Raw genomic sequence first — 19279 nt, forward strand, 5'->3', positions numbered from 1 at the left:
GCTGTGGCATCATCCGTTTCCGAGGGGCTCACTGAGGCACAGCAAATATTTACTACCACAGTGATGAGACATGCTAAGCATCACACATATTAACTATCTTAATGCCTAAAAAAAGTAAAAATTAAAAAGTTATAGGAAAAAAATCAGAATTCCCTGAACTCTAAAAGCTTCATCAGACAAACCATTTGTAGCTATCAACTTATGAACTGCGCAGCTGAAGGAAATTTTCTCTGGTTTAAAGCTGTTGAATTCCAGAGGGGTTCCTACAAACAGCTTTACATATTAATAGCTATAGTTATTTTGGCAAATTATTTTTTGCAATGTGACCATTCACGACTAAATCCTCATTTTCAGGAACCACTATCTTAAGTTCCGCATTTAAGTAATGCCATAGTGACGGCAAAACTTTAATCTTTATTTATGATCTATTAGACTGCATTTAGGAATGCCCTCTAGGTGTCATCTGATGGGCTGCATTGTTGTCCACCTACTCACAAGTGGACATAAGGGAACAAAATGCCAGGCTTTTGTCAGAAGTTATTTTCAGCTTGATGATAGCAATGGCATTGCTCGGATCCCTGAAGCCCTCTCTCATTCCCCTCCCCTCCCGGCTTATAGGGCCAGCAGTGGTGGCCACTGCATTTAAAGAGTGCAGGAATCCTTCCACTTCACATCCTCGGAGACATAAGAAAACAGGGAAAAACATCAAGCTACTCCGGTAAGTACACTATATGGGGCTCTACTGGTAAGGGTTTGGGTTTTTTTCCCCCCAACAGGTAGTCAAACTTGCTTACTGCTTAAGAAAACGTGCAGCAAGCCCTACAGAGCTGACAGCAGTATTTTAGGTTTGTAGTAGGCAACTGATAAGAGATTTGTCTGGGCTTCTCAGCTTACTTAGTAGCTACTGGCGTTACAAGAACAGGGCTGTGGAGATCCTAGTTATTGAGGCACGTGTTGACTATGTGCAGGACCAGATAACGGAAGTTTCAGAAACTTAAAAGTTGTTCCAAAACTACAGAATCGTGTTTTCAACAGATAGTCCGTGTACATATGCTTTCTAAAGCAATTTACCTGCTCTCAGACGTTCTCAGACAGAAGTATTCTAGAAGTAACAAACAAAAAAAAACTCAATGTATTTAACATCGGTCACTGATCGGTTTTATATCAAATAAGATTTCTATGCAAACTGGCTAAAAAGAAAGAGGCCAAAAAAACCATGTGGGATGAAAGAATCCAGATGCTGATCACACAAGCATTAAAGGGCAGAATGATTGGCAAGATACTCAGAAGAGCCACAGTAGGTAAAAAACAAAACAAAACGTTGCTTACCTTGAAAAGCTATCCACCTAAAGATCAAATTATCTCATGGAATAAAGCCTTGCACGTATATAAAATAATTGTGCCCAATCTCAATTATCATGGCAATGTTTTACAGCTTGTAACAGTTTTGCTTGCCGCAGAAAGACTTAGTGCATGACGTTGGGCACAGAGAAGAAAAGGAAGGAAAAGTGAGAGCTGATAGCAGAGGATTAGCTCTGGAAAAAGGAACATCTCGCTTGTACAGCGGGATGCAGCTTTCTACAGCCACATGAATCAATGTGAAATGGTGAGCACGCGTGCAGGGGGCAGGAAGGGTTGGGTTTTAGGTTCCTTTTTGAAGTCACAACTAAGTACCTGGTTCTAGTGTCGGGATATATTTTTGGAGGTGCCAGCTTAAATTTCTCTGAAAGTATGCATCAAGACATTTTTAACAGCAATACAGCATTACTATGAAAGAAAATAACAGATAATTAGGAAGGACGCAGAGATTAAAGCAGAAGTTTCAGGCACTGGACTTTGTTTTTTTCCTATCAGCTTTGCCCATCATGTGCTTCATGTCATGTCACTTAAACTGTTTTGTTTCAAAAGCACTCATGGAACTCAGAGTGACCAATGTTAATGAAAAAACCATGTCCATCTTCCCATGTGAGTGTGGAAGATCCCATCCCTTCACCTCTACACATTGGTTTACCACAGAAATAAAGGAAGATATGCTAGCCCTCACGAGATCGTGGTGCAGGCTGAATATATTACACTAACTGACCTAAAAATTAGGTGTATCCATAGTCCATTGAATGCATCAGTATGTAAGAAATATGATTATCAATATATAACAATATCACATCTTTCATTAACTGAGCTCACTCCTCAAATACGAACATTTTCTCTATTGTAGATCTAGTCCGCTAAGACATACAATGCTTTCCACAATGGATTAGATTTTGACCAAAACACCTTTGGGCATTTCAGGATGCTGAGGCAAGAATTGTGCTTTCCTCTGCAGACACATCAAGATAAAACAGAACATTTTGATGCTAGTTACAGAGAAAGAGCAAACCTATAGTGGCATTTTATCGCTACTTTCAAATAGAATTGGAATGCTTAAATTATTTTTAAAGCAAACAAAGCGTTTGCCAGTAAGGAATGCCACACTAAATAACACAGCAAAACTGACAGAGAAAAAAAAAATCACCTAGAAACATCAAAAGACATTACTCCTCCTTCAGGAGAGACACTACAGATAGAATTCAGTTGCCCTAAGTGCCATTTTAGACATCCAAAAATACTCAGATCTTTTCTACGAGGCCAACAGGTACAAGATAAGGCTGATGAGGGAACCGGGCTCACTGGAGCAGCAGCCGGAGGCCAGGCGGGAGCAGCACGCGATGTGCTGCGAGATCCCCGCGGATACATAACAGGATCCAGCTCTACCTTTTCTACCGAGGCTATTCAAAGGTCTTCACAAAGGAAGCCGTGTATTTTTATCCCCACGGGGCTGGTGAGGTGAGCAGCACTGAGGAGGGCCGGATGACTCACTGGTGGTCACAGGACAGGGCAGCAGCAGCGCTGCGATTAGATACCAGAACCAAGTCCTGCCCGCGCTGACATTTCCCACAGACTTCCACAAATGCCTCGACACTTGCATTTCAGCATAGATAGTGATTTAATTTGATATTACTATTCTTTGTTTCTTATAAAAGAAATCAGTATTCTTATGCTCTTAACCAAGTCTGGGGCAAGCAGCCCTAGCTAGGACTAGAACAGAGACGCAAGGCACATCGCTCCTGCCAGCCGTGGTTCAGCACCTACGCCACAGCAGGATCAATGAAGTGATCGTGAAGACCTACGTTTCCCATTCTACTTATCTGCTTCAAAGGCATCCTGTAGCACATGTGGCACCCTGAGATAATCCTCCCAGACACATGATAAATGATTTCTGCCGTTCACACACAAATGACTTGAGCTCGGACTATCAAACACAGAAGCATTTAGAAAGGAAAACCTACTATTTTGCAAACAAACACCAAAATTATGCGTAACATCTTTTTTCACCTACACTGCACTGTCTAGCACTATCTTCTGCTCCTCTAGGAACCTTCTAAGGCCACTACTGCGTCCACTTCCTATTTAGATCAATGGACCTCAATATATTTTTGGATGACACTCTTATCAGTGACACACTCTGTGACAGTCACTTCACATCCAGATTTGTACAGCATGCCTAATAGCCCAAGAGAAGACAACTCACATTTTTTTCATGCTTGTGAAGAGCACAGAAACACTTCAAAGGCTCCTTTGGTCTGAGGCAAGCCTATATAGTGGCGCTACAATCTAAATAAAGTGAAGCACATATCCTTGGCTGCACATCCCATGTGTAATAAATTCTACTCCATGTAGTGGCTGCATTTTGAAATGGAATGATACAAGCTGCTGAATGCTATTACAGCAAGACCAAGCACGCTCCTCCAGCTTAATAGTACCAGAAGTGCCTGCCAACAAGTGGTAATGCTAGTATAGATCACCAAGGTGTACAAAAAAAAAAAAAAAAATACCCTGTGGCTAGCAGTCCCTGTAAATTAACTAGATTAAGATGACAAAATTCAGGGGATTTCAAATGAGTTTAGATACTAACACCAAATGAAATTAAGTGGAATTAAGACTTCGGGTATAATTTTTGTATGACAGATAGGAGGCCAAGTTCTATTTGCAGGTAATGCAGATGGAGATGGAATTTAATGGCTCGCGGTAATCCTGCTGCACAGGCAGCACCTGCAGGGAGGGCCACTGCAGTTCTGCATTCAGGGAGATGAACAAAGAAAGAACACAAAGACCGTGGAGTTGCACTGGTCCCTCACCCAGCTATTAAGCCAACCCATGCAGACATCATGCCATCCACTGCCATTCTCATGCCAGAATCCTTACGAGAACATTTTTACCGTGACTTCTTTCTCCTACAGCTTCCCATCAGGTGATGCCAAAAAAGCATGGAAAATGTGTATGCATGCCCAGTCACGTAACTATAATTAGCCTCAGGAGCAATGGTTCTTATAAGAGCTCTAACCACAGCCTGTAACTATCAAGCATTATCAGACTTTCAGAGATTATTTTTTTCTTTCAGCTAATGATGTAATCAGAATTAGTTTCCAACAAGTCTCCTGTTGCCACAGTTTGAAAAACTCCGTGTGTCTCTGAAAGGAACTGAAACAGCAGCAGCAATTTTACTCTGTTGGTAACTAGAGGTGCAAACCAAGCTCCTCCCAGGCAGCTACCGATGCCGCTCTAGTTGGTACACTAGTTGGTACAGGATTCAGCTGGCTCTTTGATTCAAAGGAGATGCTGGGAATGAAAAAATCTTGTTTTAATTTTCCAGCACAAAACTATTTTTTCTCTTAAAATCTTTGACAAGTATTACTTTAATTTTAAAGGAAAAAAATAGCACCGATATAAAAATACTTTAAAAACGGGAGAACATAAAATGGCAGACAGAAAAGATTTTACCAAAGTGAAACAGTTCTCCCTATTCCTTTTTCTCCCATTTAAAAGAAATGGGGAAAAGATTTAAACAGCACTATTTCGTTAAAGCGTTCCTGACTAAGAAGGATACAAACTTAAAATCCATTCCTTGCATTCCTTACATTTATTCTTATTTATTTCGACTACATCAGATTTCTACATCGTATTTCTGCTTCTTACTTGTTACATTACAAATAAACACAGAGGCAAGCTGAGCATTCCTCTCTCATGCATCATTAGTGTTTTCTAGCTGTCAGAGCAGCAGAAGAACTGACAGGGTCTGAAAGAGTTTAACGGAGTAGCTGCTTTCTTTATGGCAGCTGAGGACGAGGCTGATCGAGCTAAGGAGCCAGATGCACTAAGCCTAAATCAGCATCCCAAAGGAGAGACTGGATCTTGCACTGGATGTCAGATATGCTGTCTGCCACAGGTAACAGTCACAACAGTGAATGGGGGATTAAATGGGGCTAGGGATATACCAATAAACAGAGTACTACAGCGGACACATTAGGATATGCTAACATCTGAATTGTTATCAAACACGGATAGATAAAATGTGCCTACACTGCTGCTTCCTCGGTGCTGTTGCTTCAGCATGAGCACACGCTCTTATGCTACAGTCCTAACTTGGTGTTACCTGATACTGTTGCCTTTTACTCTAGTTGCATGATTTTTAGCATCAGTAGCCAGAAGGAACTCCCTTCAGCTTCAGATTAAGCTTGTAGAGCTGGCAGGTAGAAATTATTCATTTCATTCTGAAATTTAGCAGATGTGGTACAGAAGTCACTGAGATTATGAGTAAATGGGATGTTAGAGTCATATGTACAGACACTGACAAGTGTTAGGGTAAAATGCAAGCTGGTTAAAATAACAGCTACGTGCGTTACATCACTGCTAGGATAACTTCCCCTCTCTTACACGACATCAGAAGAAAATTCTCAGGTGGCAGACTTGATTCAGTATTGAGAATCCTTTTCTTAGTTAAGAATATCTGATAGTGGATTTAATCAAATATAGCTGGGACAAGTAGGCTTTGAAAGAACTATAATAAGAAAATGACTGGCTTTCCAAGAAGGACAAAGGAGGCCTGAGCCAGGAGCTAGGAACAACCCGATAATACGACGTGTAGATGACAAGATGACGTTCCAGTCTTTCCAGAAACGATGACTCAAACAAGAAAACAGAAGGGCAAACCATAGGCTGTGGTCATTTCATATGGGTGATCGCACAATTGTCAGGAAGGGCACTTACTGTGCCTGCAGTCAGGTGGTGTACGTTCAGCTCCGGGCTCTGTCACTGCCCTCCTACGTGACCTTGGGCAAGGCACTTCAGTAGTAACTGCACAGTAAGCACTACTGTCTTTCTCTCCCATCTTTAGATTTTAGCAACAGTTGACAAAGGAAAGCACAGCTGTTATTACTTTATAACAACTGCACAGCAATAATCTCGCTGCATGGTGGCCGTGTTTTATAAGGAACTCAGGAAAGAACAAAGAACTTGTTTCTACTCCAGCATCCTCTGAAATGACATCATACCATTGTTCAACTTCAAGGTGGAATTTATCAAGCTGTGCATTGGAGAAAGTGACATCATACTGACAGAGAAAATTGCCTTTATATATATTTATATATATCACTGAGGGAGGTCATGCTTTGGAAATGCATAAATAGCACAGTACAGTGTCTCTTCACAGAACCTACAGACAATATTGTTCTGTAGAGAGTTTAAGGTAAAATCTGTCCACAGTCTTGCTTTTCAACTCCCATAAAGCCTCAGAGTGTTTGTTAGCCTCCATTAAAATTTGCCTCACAAAAACGTATCAACACAGATGAAAAGAAAGCAAGAACTGAAGGGAAAAGGCTGTGCTAGGACAGAGGGGAGGGCAGGACTGAAATTAAATGACTATTTGTTGTAAACACATCCTAGATTCGCTTCTCCGGAAGAGGTAAGAATGACCCTACCATCTTTTTACCAGAACACCTCGCAATTGTTTAACATATTTACCATGTATTATATTTACATGAGTCCATGCTAAGGAACAACCTTATTTACAAAAGAGCATCATGCAGAGGACCGAGGCTGCCCCCCCAGAGCATGAGGCTAGTGCCCTCACCCCGTGATCAGTCTGCTGTGACATTCCTACAGCACAGATACACAGCGTGTCTCCTCCAAGAGCCATTACACCAGCCACCGTCCCAGCAGCACGGAAGGTCTCCCCAGGTCTGCCTTCCTACGCAGGACCTGGCACACACATCTGTGCAGACTCTCAGCTGCCATCTCACCTCTCCGCTACCCGATAATTTACGAGTGCTGTGACACAACTCACCCCAGCAGATCCTGGCTCGGGGCCACCCTGCAATAGCAGTTCACTGGTGGTGGTGTTGGGAACAATAAGGGGAAATCAAACAATCAATCAAGCTGTTCTGTTCAAAATAACTCACTTTCTCCATTGCATTTATTTATGCAATTTGATTTTCTAGGTTGCCCTTCACATACAAGGATGCCAAACTGGGGAGGTGGAGCCAAATGCGGTGCCTGTGAGAAGACAGTGTACCATGCTGAGGAAATTCAGTGCAATGGAAGGAGTTTTCACAAGACATGCTTCCTCTGCAGTAAGCTGGGCTACACCATTTTAACTTCACACTATTACCATAGCTCTGTAGGGATCTTCCCTTAAAGCCAGTAATTTATTTTGTATTAACTTGCATCCAAGCAGAAACACAATAAAGAAGCTTCATATTTGGCCTAACTCAACACGTTTGCCCACAGGACACCTACAGCAGGTCATGAACAGCGCAACCAACATACAGGACAGTAGCCACAGCCAGTGTCAGACCCAATTCCACACAGGGAAAGTTTTGTAAGGCTTATACATCTTACTTCTGAGAAAACTCCAAGGTGAGAGCAGTCACGCACTAATCCTCCTACTTCAAGCACAGAGAGGCTGACTCAGGAATGACACTCTCTAGAAACCTTAAGGATCCCAAGCGGCCAAAGAAAATATTCCTACCATAAGCAGCCACACGTTGCGCATACTGTCTGCAACGCTGGGGAGGGGAACGAGAGGAGGGAGCAAAGACTTGAGCAAGTTTGTTCAACTGCAGCACGTTTTAATTAAATCTCTGTAGAAAAGTCAGTTTTAAGTTGAAGGATCCTTGTCTGTAAGGATGATTAATAGTTTGCTCCCAGAGACAATAATCCACTAAAGATGAAATCTGGTGTCCCCCCCTTATTTTATTTTTTTAAGTAACTGAAGGATAGAAAATGATTGCAACTTTTCAGAAACAGCAGTCAACTTTCTGAAAGACCAGTTTGCCGCTCCACATCAGCTCTTAATCATCAAGTTTCAGTTTTCTAAGCCTTTACCCTTGAGCAATGTCTAAGGATCTTGACTTCTCTCTTGTCAAGCGTGATAGTTTTTGTTAGGGACATTAGAGTGCTGCAGAAATACAGTATCTAGGTAAATCTTCAAGAAATCCTACTCTGTCCCACAAGGTAGTGTATCACGGGTTTCAAGTTAAGAAGTCTAGAGGAACTACACGAACAGTGCTCTTGAGACAGAAGTACGTCTTATTAGGATGTTATAGGAGATGAGTACTTTTATGATTAATCCTAAAAAAATGCACACAGAAAAGCTGAAAGATACCATCTCTGGTATCAAAATCTCCCACCAACACCCTGAAAGTACCTCAGTCTTCTCCTTCCCCATATTTCCTACAGTCCCATTTCACTTACTGTTTTCCCCAGGCGTCTTCAATGTTCAGCAGACAGCTGTCTCTGCAGATGAGCTAGTACCTGAAAAATGAGAGAGAAGGTATCAATTCACCTCTGTTTGTCCTTCGTGAAGGGAGAAAACAATTTGATAAGAACTAAAGATAGCTAAATAATGTATTTCACATACAATTGAGATTTAGGACCTTTGCGCTATGAAGTTCAGCACAATTGATACTACTGAGTTTAGGTTTTTAACCCTCCTTTCCTGGATAGGTTGAAAATTTTCAGAAATGAGAAAGCTTTTACATGCTTAGATGACACTACAGCACAGTATAGAACCAATTCAAAGGACATACATGAGTTCTGTTTGCCCTTCTCCCTGTCCTCTGCAAGCAATGCGTAAAGAATAAGAAAGAATCCCCTCAAAAAAATGTTGTAGTTAATTGACAGCCTTCAGTGAATTCTTACAGATGGTAAAAATCTTAGTTTGGTAAAAACTAGAGCCTGCTTATTGCTTCCATGTGCTGCCTATAACAATTAGTATTATAGATCAGAGAAGCTACAGCAAGAGAAGCATGGATGTGTTAATTATGATAAAAGATTTAATTGACACTTATGCTTTATTCAATGATAGAAAGTGATATGCGAAGAGAAGTCAAATGAATAGACTCTCCAGTGTCTAACAAAAATTAAAAGCTATCATTAACTATGACCCAACAGGACATTTTTTTCATATGTGCATTCTCAGACTCCTAATATTGAAACAAGTTTAAGCTTCATTCTTGGCAGAGCTGATTTTTTTTTTTAAATGACTCATGATAAACAGTAAGCATTCATTAGGTCTGCTGTTTTTATTTTTTTGCCTATCATACTCAGATGTGTGAACTAAATTATAGATAGGTTAGATACTAAAAAAAGTATTCCCAGCAGAAGTATGTCTAAGGTCAAAAATTAAAGATGCAACTAAGCCCAGCTGGCATGTGAGAGGTATGTTAATTGGCTTTATATTTCCCATGATTCACACGCACTAGCTTTGGACCAGATAATTCAATATCACGTATCATGTTTGTGGACTTGTCAATGAATCAGTTAAAGGATTTCATTTCTCAAGACAAGAAAAAACAGTCCTCTCTGTACCCATTATGGGGTACAAAAACAATTTAAATCAATTTAGTTGAGTATTTATTATATTTGACCCGACACATGAAAAACACTAGTATTTTTGGACCACAAAGTTAAACTTGAGCAAAATTACACACAATTCAAACCAACCTGTTAGGACAGTAAGAATGAGATATACAGAACTATAAAATCATGGTATCTGTACTCTGTAGTTTTTCCCTACGGACAGTTCTTAAAACTTCTTTCCAACAAACCTTTCTCCTTGCATAAATTGCTGTTTACGTACCTTGTTTCCCTGTCAGGTTTTGCTTAAAACACAGCTGTGACGGACATTTGGCAGGATCTCTCGCCATAAACCTGAAACTTCTTAGTGCCAGCTTGCAAACACTATCTGTTAGCAGATGACAGGTCTCAAAGTTATTTCAACAATAGCACTTCAAGGGCTTTTGCTCCATCTGTTGCGGTGGATTGATACTCTATCCCTACAGAGCCAGAAATAGAAACACTTTATCTACTGCTAGAGTTTCCATCATCCCTTAACTCCCGCAGCAAACATAATTATAATCCCAAAGCAGAAGAGACCGCAGCACAAAGTGATCAAGTTCACACATTTACAGAAGCCCCTCATTTTATTTCTGTTAATTAAACAAGTCCTTGCCAATTATATTCCCCTCCACACGCTACAGTGGAAACAAAGCTCCAATATCGCCTTAAATCCTTAAATTCTGACTTGAACGAATTTGAGCAAAACCCCACAGCAGGACAGTTAAATGTAGGGGGAAGAAAAGGACTAACCAAACACTCAGATAGCTTTACTAGAGGCTTGATCTTCCATCTATTGTGCAATTCACAGATTTGTGTTTCTTACATGAGCTAAGCAACTGTTTTCCAAGCTATCAACAGGACACACATGATTGGAGAGCCCTCTGCCGTACGTGCACTTGGTCAAAGAAAGTTGAAGAGAATGTTATTTCCCTACACTACCCACTCTCCTCCCCCAGTAACCACTGTTGACACACCAAACAATTTATAAAAAATGTTTTTTTGATGTATACTACAAAATCCATTTTTTTAAAATAGGCATTCATAACTGAAAGCTTCATCCTCTCTTGATGGGGTGGGGACTGTCTCACACTGACTTTCCCAACCCGTGTGGCATACACAGTCACCAAGCACATGAAGACTGTCACTCCTATTTTTTCCTTTCGTTATTGTCCGAGTTTCCATGCATATACAGCAAGGAGATACACGCTGGCCTGGTAACAGGATTTGGTCATAAAAAGATGATCAGATTTCAGATCAGCAAAGCACCCCAGAGAACTCAGATTTATCTACCTTACCTTCCATGCACATTTGCTGAGAGTAAGCATGCACAAGACTGAACTTAGCTACGTTTGTTAGCAAGGAGTGGTCTGTGTTTCCCAAAACATAGATACTTCTCTACTGAGGCCTCAAATAAGCAGCTGTTACCACTCATTAACTTTTGATCCTTTCAACTAGAGGCTAGATTTAAAGTAGTGACATAGAGAGTATAACTTGCATTCCATTATGTGAGAGGCGCTCCCATGGCATCTTCTGTCCGAAAGTCTCTGAGACCTTTTCTGGTGAGCTAAGCCGTGCAGTATTTCTCCATAACAAAGATGACTAGCAGGAGGTCCTTGTGGTCTCAGAATCTGCATCATCATATTCTTGTCATCCTGGAGGAAGTCTAACAGAGTTGAGAAAATCGGGTATTTGTCATCACTGCTTCCTCTGGCACTACAGCCCAAAAAATGCAATGAGATAAATAAATTTTTATATATATATATACATATATATATATCCTGCTTGATTCTGACTGGACACTGCAAGTATGTCACTTTTTTTTTTTAAAGCTTGCCAGCTTAAAATACGATGGGCTGACATGAGAAAGCCACTCCAGACTCAGAGGAGCTATTCTGAAAGGTGCAGATGCACAGTAGAATCGACACCCCAGCAACCTCTCCATGGTTTTTAGGGTTTGGGACTTTGGGATGATTACCTCACAGATCTAGAAAAAACTGTCTTGACAGGCCCAAGATTTTTCTGGGGTTAAGAGTGTAACTAGAGAGCGCAAACATTGTGTGCATGAGCAATTATGTTAGCAACAGCCCAGTGAAGCTTTATACTGACTATGCACTAACACCCTTCTTTTCCTGTATTTTTTGAGGATGAACAAAAATAAACACTAATTATAATTATTCTGAACCACATTAATTCAACTTGGAACATGCAAACGTTTATCCGTACTTCTCTTTTCCTGTTTTTAGTGGCTTGCAGAAAAGCTCTGGACAGCACCACAGTAGCAGCTCACGAATCTGAAATCTACTGCAAAACTTGCTATGGAAGAAAATATGGTCCCAAAGGTGTTGGCTTTGGACAAGGGGCAGGATGTCTCAGCACTGACACTGGGGATCATCTAGGCTTGAATCTGCAACAGTGAGTTAAATCCCACTGCCAGGACTGTCTGTTTTTCTGATACCACTTGTCACTTATTGGGGTATATATGATAGAGTGGGATATTTTATTCTGTTCCTAAAACAACACATAGTATGAGTGGCTGAACAGAACTTCCTACAAATTTTCTTCAGTGGACACGGCAATGTACCATTTTTAAATGATTTTCAGTCTCCGTAAGCTCTCTTCATGAATTTTCTCCTCCTTCAATAGGCAGCAGCAGCCTTTTTATGCCACGACAAACCTACACTGCAATCACTGCAATTGTAATTTGCCACGAGTAGCACCGTGATAAAATCACATTCGCCATAGAACACAAGAATTTTCTTCATCTTATCAGGCGCTAAAATGCAGTTAAGTTTTACTGTTAGAGAAATAATCCCAACCACATGCTGTTACTCCTCTCAATACAGAAATAATGTTTCTAAATCCTCCCTGTAGCTTGAACAATACTTACAAGCACACTGAGAACATGACTGAACAAAAGGTTTTCCATGGGATAGCATCTTCAAAAAGCCTCATCAAAAAAGCTCCACATCATTATGTCTGACAGTACATTTTTAAACTATTTTCCTATGATTCTCAAAGCTGCACATTTCAAAATAAAAAATGTTTTCTTCTGCTATTACTATAAGGGAACTCAACAAATATGCCAGGCAGGTAAAAAAAAGCTCAAATACCATATTTAACTGTACCCCCAGGTAAGATATGCATCCATGGTGGGCAGAGTTCTGTATCAAAACTGCTACTTAATGACTTAATGACCTGTTGCAGTCCAACAGTCTGATAATTCACAAGCAGTTCTGTCAATGACTTTAAGCAAGCACAAGGACATGAAGCATGAAGTTCAGAAATATAAAGCAAAGCTATGAGAAATAGCAAAGCTATTTTTCTGATGCTTTTGACCCTGGGCTACCTAAAAATCCTGGTTCCTTGTCAAAATGTCGCAGGGAATAAAAATAAAACAACAAAAAAGAACATGCAAAATTGAGATGTTTTTGTTGATGGTTGGTTGTTTTTTTCCCTCTTTCAAGATCTGCTCACTACTGAGTACAAGCATTTAGCCAGTTTCAAGAAGCGGGGGTCTTTTGCTTCTTTTTGCCTCTCAACAAAAAAAATTATTTTTTACTTTCACTTTTCATTAAACGTGGCTACCATTAGCTCCATGTGCTCAGTCCAATACAGGAAATAGTTTTCAACTATGCAATACAACAGAAGGTCTTTTCCAACCTAAGTGATTCTGTGATTCTCTAACACTTCTGGTTTCTTTTTTTCTCCCCTTTTGCATGTCCTAGACCAGTAATTTAGTATTTTTCTCCCTTTCAAAAACAAACAAAACAAACACCATGACCTCAAATTTCTAAAATGAAAATAGCATTTTAAGCAATATTTTAAAAACACTGCAAACTTCTGTTTTAGGGGATCACCAAAGCCTGCTCGCCCTTCTACACCGACTAACCCTTCCAAGTTTGCCAAAAAGATCGTCGATGTGGATAAATGTCCCCGCTGTGGCAAGTCAGTGTATGCTGCAGAGAAGATCATGGGAGGAGGAAAGGTAAGTAGCTACTAAAACACTAGGAAAAAAGCTTTTCAAATGCAGATCATCTATAGCTAATCATTCCTTGAAGATTTTACTCAGTCTTGATGAAGAAAATATGAAAATGAATTAACAATACGGCAGAGTCTGATGTAACGCCTATCATGTTTAAAGTCACGTGCTGTTGCATAAGCCTGAAATTTCTGCATCTTGTTGATGTCTGTGGAACAACCCTTCCTTTTTGGCTACTGTACAGGCTGCCTCCTCTGCCACCGTCGTTCTACCAGCATCTCTTGGAATAGTTATAATTTAAACATTTATTTGTAGTGGCAAATGCAGATGTATTAAAGATTATATTATTCTAAAGATTATATTTAAAAGATTATATTTTATTTAACTAAAAAAAAATAAAAGCTAGCATCCCTTGACATGCTGGCCCTCTGCTCTAAACTCTCACTAGAATATTACCTCTGCACGCAAAGGGAGAGGCCACTATGAGAGAGCACTACCAAAAGCTCTCTGCTTTTTACTAGACCTCTATTAACAAGCAAGTTGCTAGGTAAGATGTTAAATAAATAATAATAATAATAAAGTGGGATCATTTAAAAAAAAATCATCTAGAAGGACTAAAAGCGGAAGCCTTAAGAACAAGACGACAGTTTCAGGCTAAAGCAACAGTTATTTGTTTCTTGCATCTGCTAGCTGTGCATTTGCTGTAACCCACAATGAATCGTCTTCATTTCCTCAGCCTTGGCATAAGACGTGCTTCCGCTGTGCTATTTGTGGAAAGAGTTTAGAATCTACCAATGTTACAGACAAAGATGGAGAGCTCTACTGTAAAGGTAAGAATTGCAATGACCTCAACTGGGTTATCGAGTCAACGTAAGATTATTCCTTTTAGATCTTGTATTGCCATCAAGATCTACTGCTGCATGTTTAACAACTACATGAATTTTCATTTTATTTTTTTTTAACAACTTTCCAAAAGCAAAGAAAGAACTGTGGCAACAGTGCAGTTGCATCTTCTACTATTACCAATCAAATTTTAAATCTGTAAGTTTTCTACAAATGCAAAATCCTCTCTGATCTATCCTCAGACCTCCTCACAGGAACACTGGCCATACCTGCTGGGCAAATTTTTGTACCTACACAATCTCACTTGCTCATAAAAAAAAGTCACAAAAATACAGATAGATCTTTGAAGGTCAAGATCCCAATTGGAATTCTTGCCAGGAATAATTAAAAGACACTTTCACTATACTGGTAGTAAAGAAGATAATGCGTTCATGCTAAATTTTACATCCAGATATTCTTCTCAGATCAACAAAGCTTGCAGATTTCACTTAACTCTGCGAAACAGCTTAAGGAGCAAAGTGTGCCAAGGTTTCATATCCTAGGCTAAACTCTACAGAGAGTCCTAAAAAAAAAAAAAAAACTTAACTTGGGCAGAGTCTGACAACAGCATGTAGTCAAATAGGCATATTTTGAGAAACATGCTGACCATTATTACCTTAACAGAATTGTGATAAACAAACATGCATACACTTAGCAATACACAGGTGACATGGCACTGCTTAAACTACCATCAAAAGCTGGCTGGACTATGTTCTAGTTCTTTTAACCTCCTTTGAAAATAGTCTGTATGGATGGGAAAGCAATTTTAAAGAAAACATTACTTAAATCTTGAATACATACTGTTTCTGACTTTTTTTTGTAGAAGCTCAGATGTAACACTTCTGTTTAAGTCAAATATGCTTCGCTATTAGACTCTGTTGACGCTATCAAGGAAGACATTCACATTTCCTTCTTTTTCTTAACTTATATTTGGAAGTAATACTAACGACACAAGTCCTTTACCTCGACATGAAAACATTCCGAGTGTATTTACCCTCCTCCTTCTTTTGCAGTTTGCTATGCAAAAAATTTTGGTCCCAAAGGAATTGGTTTTGGTGGCCTCACTCAAGCGGAAAAGAAAGAATGCGAATGAGAAGTGGATGCAACGGAGTCTGGTGTGGATGTCAGCAGATAACAGTTGTCAAGTAAAATAAAAACATCCCATATTGCTAATAAACTAGGGCATTTGTTTAATATTCTCCACCTTGCAGAAAAAGCTTGCAAACTTGTATCTTAAGAAATTCTTAGAATAGCCTATAAAAAGTTACAGCGATAAAGTTAGATTTATGTTTAGAGCAAATAAAGACAAAAACATCTGTTCAAGGAACATTATTGCTTCTTAAACTACTATTTACCACATTTTAGACTGAATTTTGAAACACTCAGCATACTGTCCCATTAAGACAGAGATATCTTACGGATCACAGAGTGGTAAAGGTCAGAGTGTTCTGACTTAGGCCAGTTTCCTAGTGGTGTTTTGAACATTTTGATGTTATTTGTATTATGGCAAAGTAGATGTTACTCACTTTGAGACAATTAAAAAGTACCCGGAATTCTCTCTCAAAGGGAGCTATTTCTGAAGAAACAGCAAGTTTTCTTAGAGTACAGTGTTGTCAGTTTTGTTATTTTAGTTTTCAAGCTACAATAAAGTACTCATATTGCTTCACATTTTTTATTTCAATTTTGCTTGTGCTTTATGTTCCAAAATGTCATAGATTAATGCATTTCACTGAGACGAATTAAAGTCTCCATTTCATAACTGCAAGAATTCTGTCTCATCACTTTGCTTTACATTGTCAGTTCTAGACATTATTTAACTTTCATTTTCTGATCTTGATCTGTTTCTCTGCTAGTTTTCATTACTGTTTTGACCTCTATTCAAACACACTCCGAGAAAGCAGAAATACTCACAGATGAAATATTTATGCTGATAATTGTTCATTAAGTACATTGTAACGGGCTAGCTAGAGAACTGAGACACTTCATGAAATATTCCTTATTCCTGTATAACAAATTTATTTAACATACATCCTAAGTCTGTCTAATCCTACCTCTCTTCTTGAAAAGCAGGTACCAAACTCCCAAAGCAGTGGAGAGAAACAGATTTCATTTGAGCCTCTACATCCAGATATCAATATATGCAGATGTCAGAACACAGAAATTTTTAGGAAGAGATCCAAAACTCATGATAGGATAGAAAAATACTTGAAAATAACAAAAATGCTCTGAAAGCATTTGAATTTTGCTGGGAATATTTTCAGTGATGGTGATGAATACCACAGGTTTTTGAGTGGTAAAGTAGATAGTGGTCAGAAAATATATAAGAATTTGGACATTATCCTATAATGACTGCAAAAAAATTTCTACAAGATCCAAGTAGGAAATACTCTACAAAGGCATCTGCCTTTTGGTCAAATATTTTAACTTCATGAAACAACGAAGAGATTTTTTATATAGCATAAGTACTTTTATTGCTTCACAGTGTGTTTTTTTTCACCATTCACACAAAAGGATTCTCGATATCATCTGCAAGTTTTGTGCTCCAGATTCTTTGAAGGACAAAATAATGAGGTAGAGCAAACTATTTCCATAGCTTCCCTGTTACTGAGAAAAAAATCAAAAATCTTTACACTAGACCCAACCAAGACCAACCAATCAAAATGAACTACATTAAACTACTGAAATCCATTTTGCCCATCCACAGTGTGCCTGACTCACTTCTGTTAAAAACAAAAAGAGATAGGACCCAATTTCCTACACTTCCATTCTAGATACTTCATGTTCATGCTAATATATAACCATGACAGTCCTTTCAGAAGATTACTAGCTGAATTCTTGCAGGTTTCAGCTAACAGTTTCTATGAATAAATACTTTGTATAAGCTCTCTTCCCAGGAGTCTTTCTGAGACAGTGGAGCTGGAATTTTTACATGCATGGGAGAAGTGCAATTTTTTTGCTTATTACTAGCTGAAGGAGAAAGAAACATAATTAAAGAGGATGCTTTAGCTAACCAAGAGGCCCTTTCTTTGCCCTATGAGTAAACAGAATTGTTGGGGAAAGAAAACATAAAGAGACCTTACTTAGCCTAATGATAGGAAATCCTGTGATTCCTGAATCACAGGAATGAAGGGGAGCTGTGTTCATGGTTTTAATTTTTATTACAGTAAAAAATTTATGATTAAGAAATAATTTGCTATGCTTGTGCTATGGTGGTGCTAGATTCAGGTGCAAAGCAGCTCCCACAACCAAAAAGACCACAAAGGAACATCTGACTCACTATCTACAATATCACTAACAACATTTAACACTAATCAAGTGGACTGACTCATTCTTTGGAAGGGTTTCAAGGTGCTTACCATGCTCTTCTAGCAACTTAGACAACTTAAGTACTGATTTTAAGACTTTACTTCCCAGGACCTAGCGCCTAAGCAGCATGATAACCAGGTCTGAGGTAGGTGCTTAAGTTAGACACATCCAACTGGAACCTTGGCATGAATGATAGACCATGAGACTGTCAGACCTTCAAACATTTTGGAAATTTTCACAGTTATAGGCAGAAAGTGACAATCCATGTTTTTATACTCTAGTCTGTAGCTTTCTGCCTTTAAAATCTTTTATGGCATAATCATTTTATGATTATTTGCTTCTCCAGGCTACATCTTAGCATTGTCCAGATGCCCCCACGCTCACCTCCACTGAGAGTGTCTTTCCCAAGCTGAACAAGAGAGGGTGCATATTGAGATCAGGGTCTTTGTGGAAGCAGTGGGTTTGGCATGGTGCTGGTTGTGCAGGTGATTCCACCAGCAAGCAGGTAACCCCTGCAGGAAAAGTCAAAGACCGGGGATTCAAATTTGAACAGTATCAGCGATTCCATCACTATTTATTCACCTGTTATTGAACACTGCACTGCACTTTCCTCACAAGTAGTGCTGCCTGAAAGTAGCGACACTCCCATTCACTGCTCCGACCAGATTAGCCCCAGAGAACATTCCCACAGTGAGGCAATTACCTTCAAAACATTTATCACAATAATCTGCAGCAGACGATTCCATTTAGTCTTCCTGAAGACAGAGCAGCGTCCCAGATCATGTTGGAACCAGCCCATCTTGATCTAGAAGACAAAAGAATCACCAGAAAAAGTGAATCACAGCAGTGTTGTATTAGTTTGCTCCTGGGAGCCTCTGTAACTCCACAGCATTAGTTCACCTCCCTTCTGCTTTGAGGAAGAAACTCTACTTGCAGTTCTATCTGCTCCGTGCTGAGAACTTCCTTCTTGGCCGCTGTCCATCAAAGCTGCTCATGCCAGATATGGATTTTATTGTTGCAGTAAAGCGTCATTACAATTAATATGACTGTTTGTGGTGGTTTTACTCAGGTGGGCAGCCAAGTTACTCCAAGGGCTGCAGGGGGACAGCCTGCTTCACCATGGGCCTCACCACAGGCCGCAGGGGACTTCTGCTCCGGCGCCTGGAGCACCTCTCCCCCTCCTTCTTCACTGACCTTGGCGCCTGCAAGGCTGTTCCTCACCTCTCTCTCTATCCCAGCTGCTGTGTAACAATGTTTTTTCCCTGTCTTAAATATACTCCCACAGAGGCACAAACAACATCGCTTATTGGCTTGGCTCTGGTCAGCAGCAGGGCCCTTGTCTAACATGGGGCAGCTTCTAGACTCTTCTCACAGAAGACACCCCTATGGCCCCCTGCT

At 39.7% G+C, this 19279-nt stretch overlaps 1 protein-coding gene across 1 annotated transcript; it reads left to right on the forward strand.

Annotated features, from left to right (window-relative positions):
* The first annotated feature begins 580 nt into the window (after positions 1 to 580).
* On the forward strand, positions 581 to 16243 carry CSRP3 (cysteine and glycine rich protein 3). The gene is made up of 6 exons (XM_035326777.1): positions 581 to 718; positions 7314 to 7445; positions 11958 to 12126; positions 13564 to 13699; positions 14430 to 14523; positions 15589 to 16243. The coding sequence occupies exons 2-6, from the start codon at positions 7334 to 7336 to the stop codon at positions 15666 to 15668; spliced, it is 591 nt and encodes a 196-aa protein (XP_035182668.1). The 5' UTR covers positions 581 to 718; positions 7314 to 7333; the 3' UTR covers positions 15669 to 16243.
* Positions 16244 to 19279: the final 3036 nt, after the last annotated feature.

The sequence above is a fragment of the Oxyura jamaicensis genome, chromosome 5, assembly GCF_011077185.1.
Source record: "Oxyura jamaicensis isolate SHBP4307 breed ruddy duck chromosome 5, BPBGC_Ojam_1.0, whole genome shotgun sequence".
Lineage (NCBI taxonomy): Eukaryota > Metazoa > Chordata > Aves > Anseriformes > Anatidae > Oxyura > Oxyura jamaicensis.

Coding starts and splice junctions, on each gene's coding strand:
- CSRP3 (XM_035326777.1), top strand. CDS start 7,334: ATGCCAAACTGGGGAGGTGGAGCCAAATGCGGTGCCTGTGAGAAGACA. Junction 7,446..11,957: donor CAAGACATGCTTCCTCTGCA/GTAAGCTGGGCT, acceptor TCCTGTTTTTAG/TGGCTTGCAGAAAAGCTCTG. Junction 12,127..13,563: donor CTAGGCTTGAATCTGCAACA/GTGAGTTAAATC, acceptor CTTCTGTTTTAG/GGGATCACCAAAGCCTGCTC.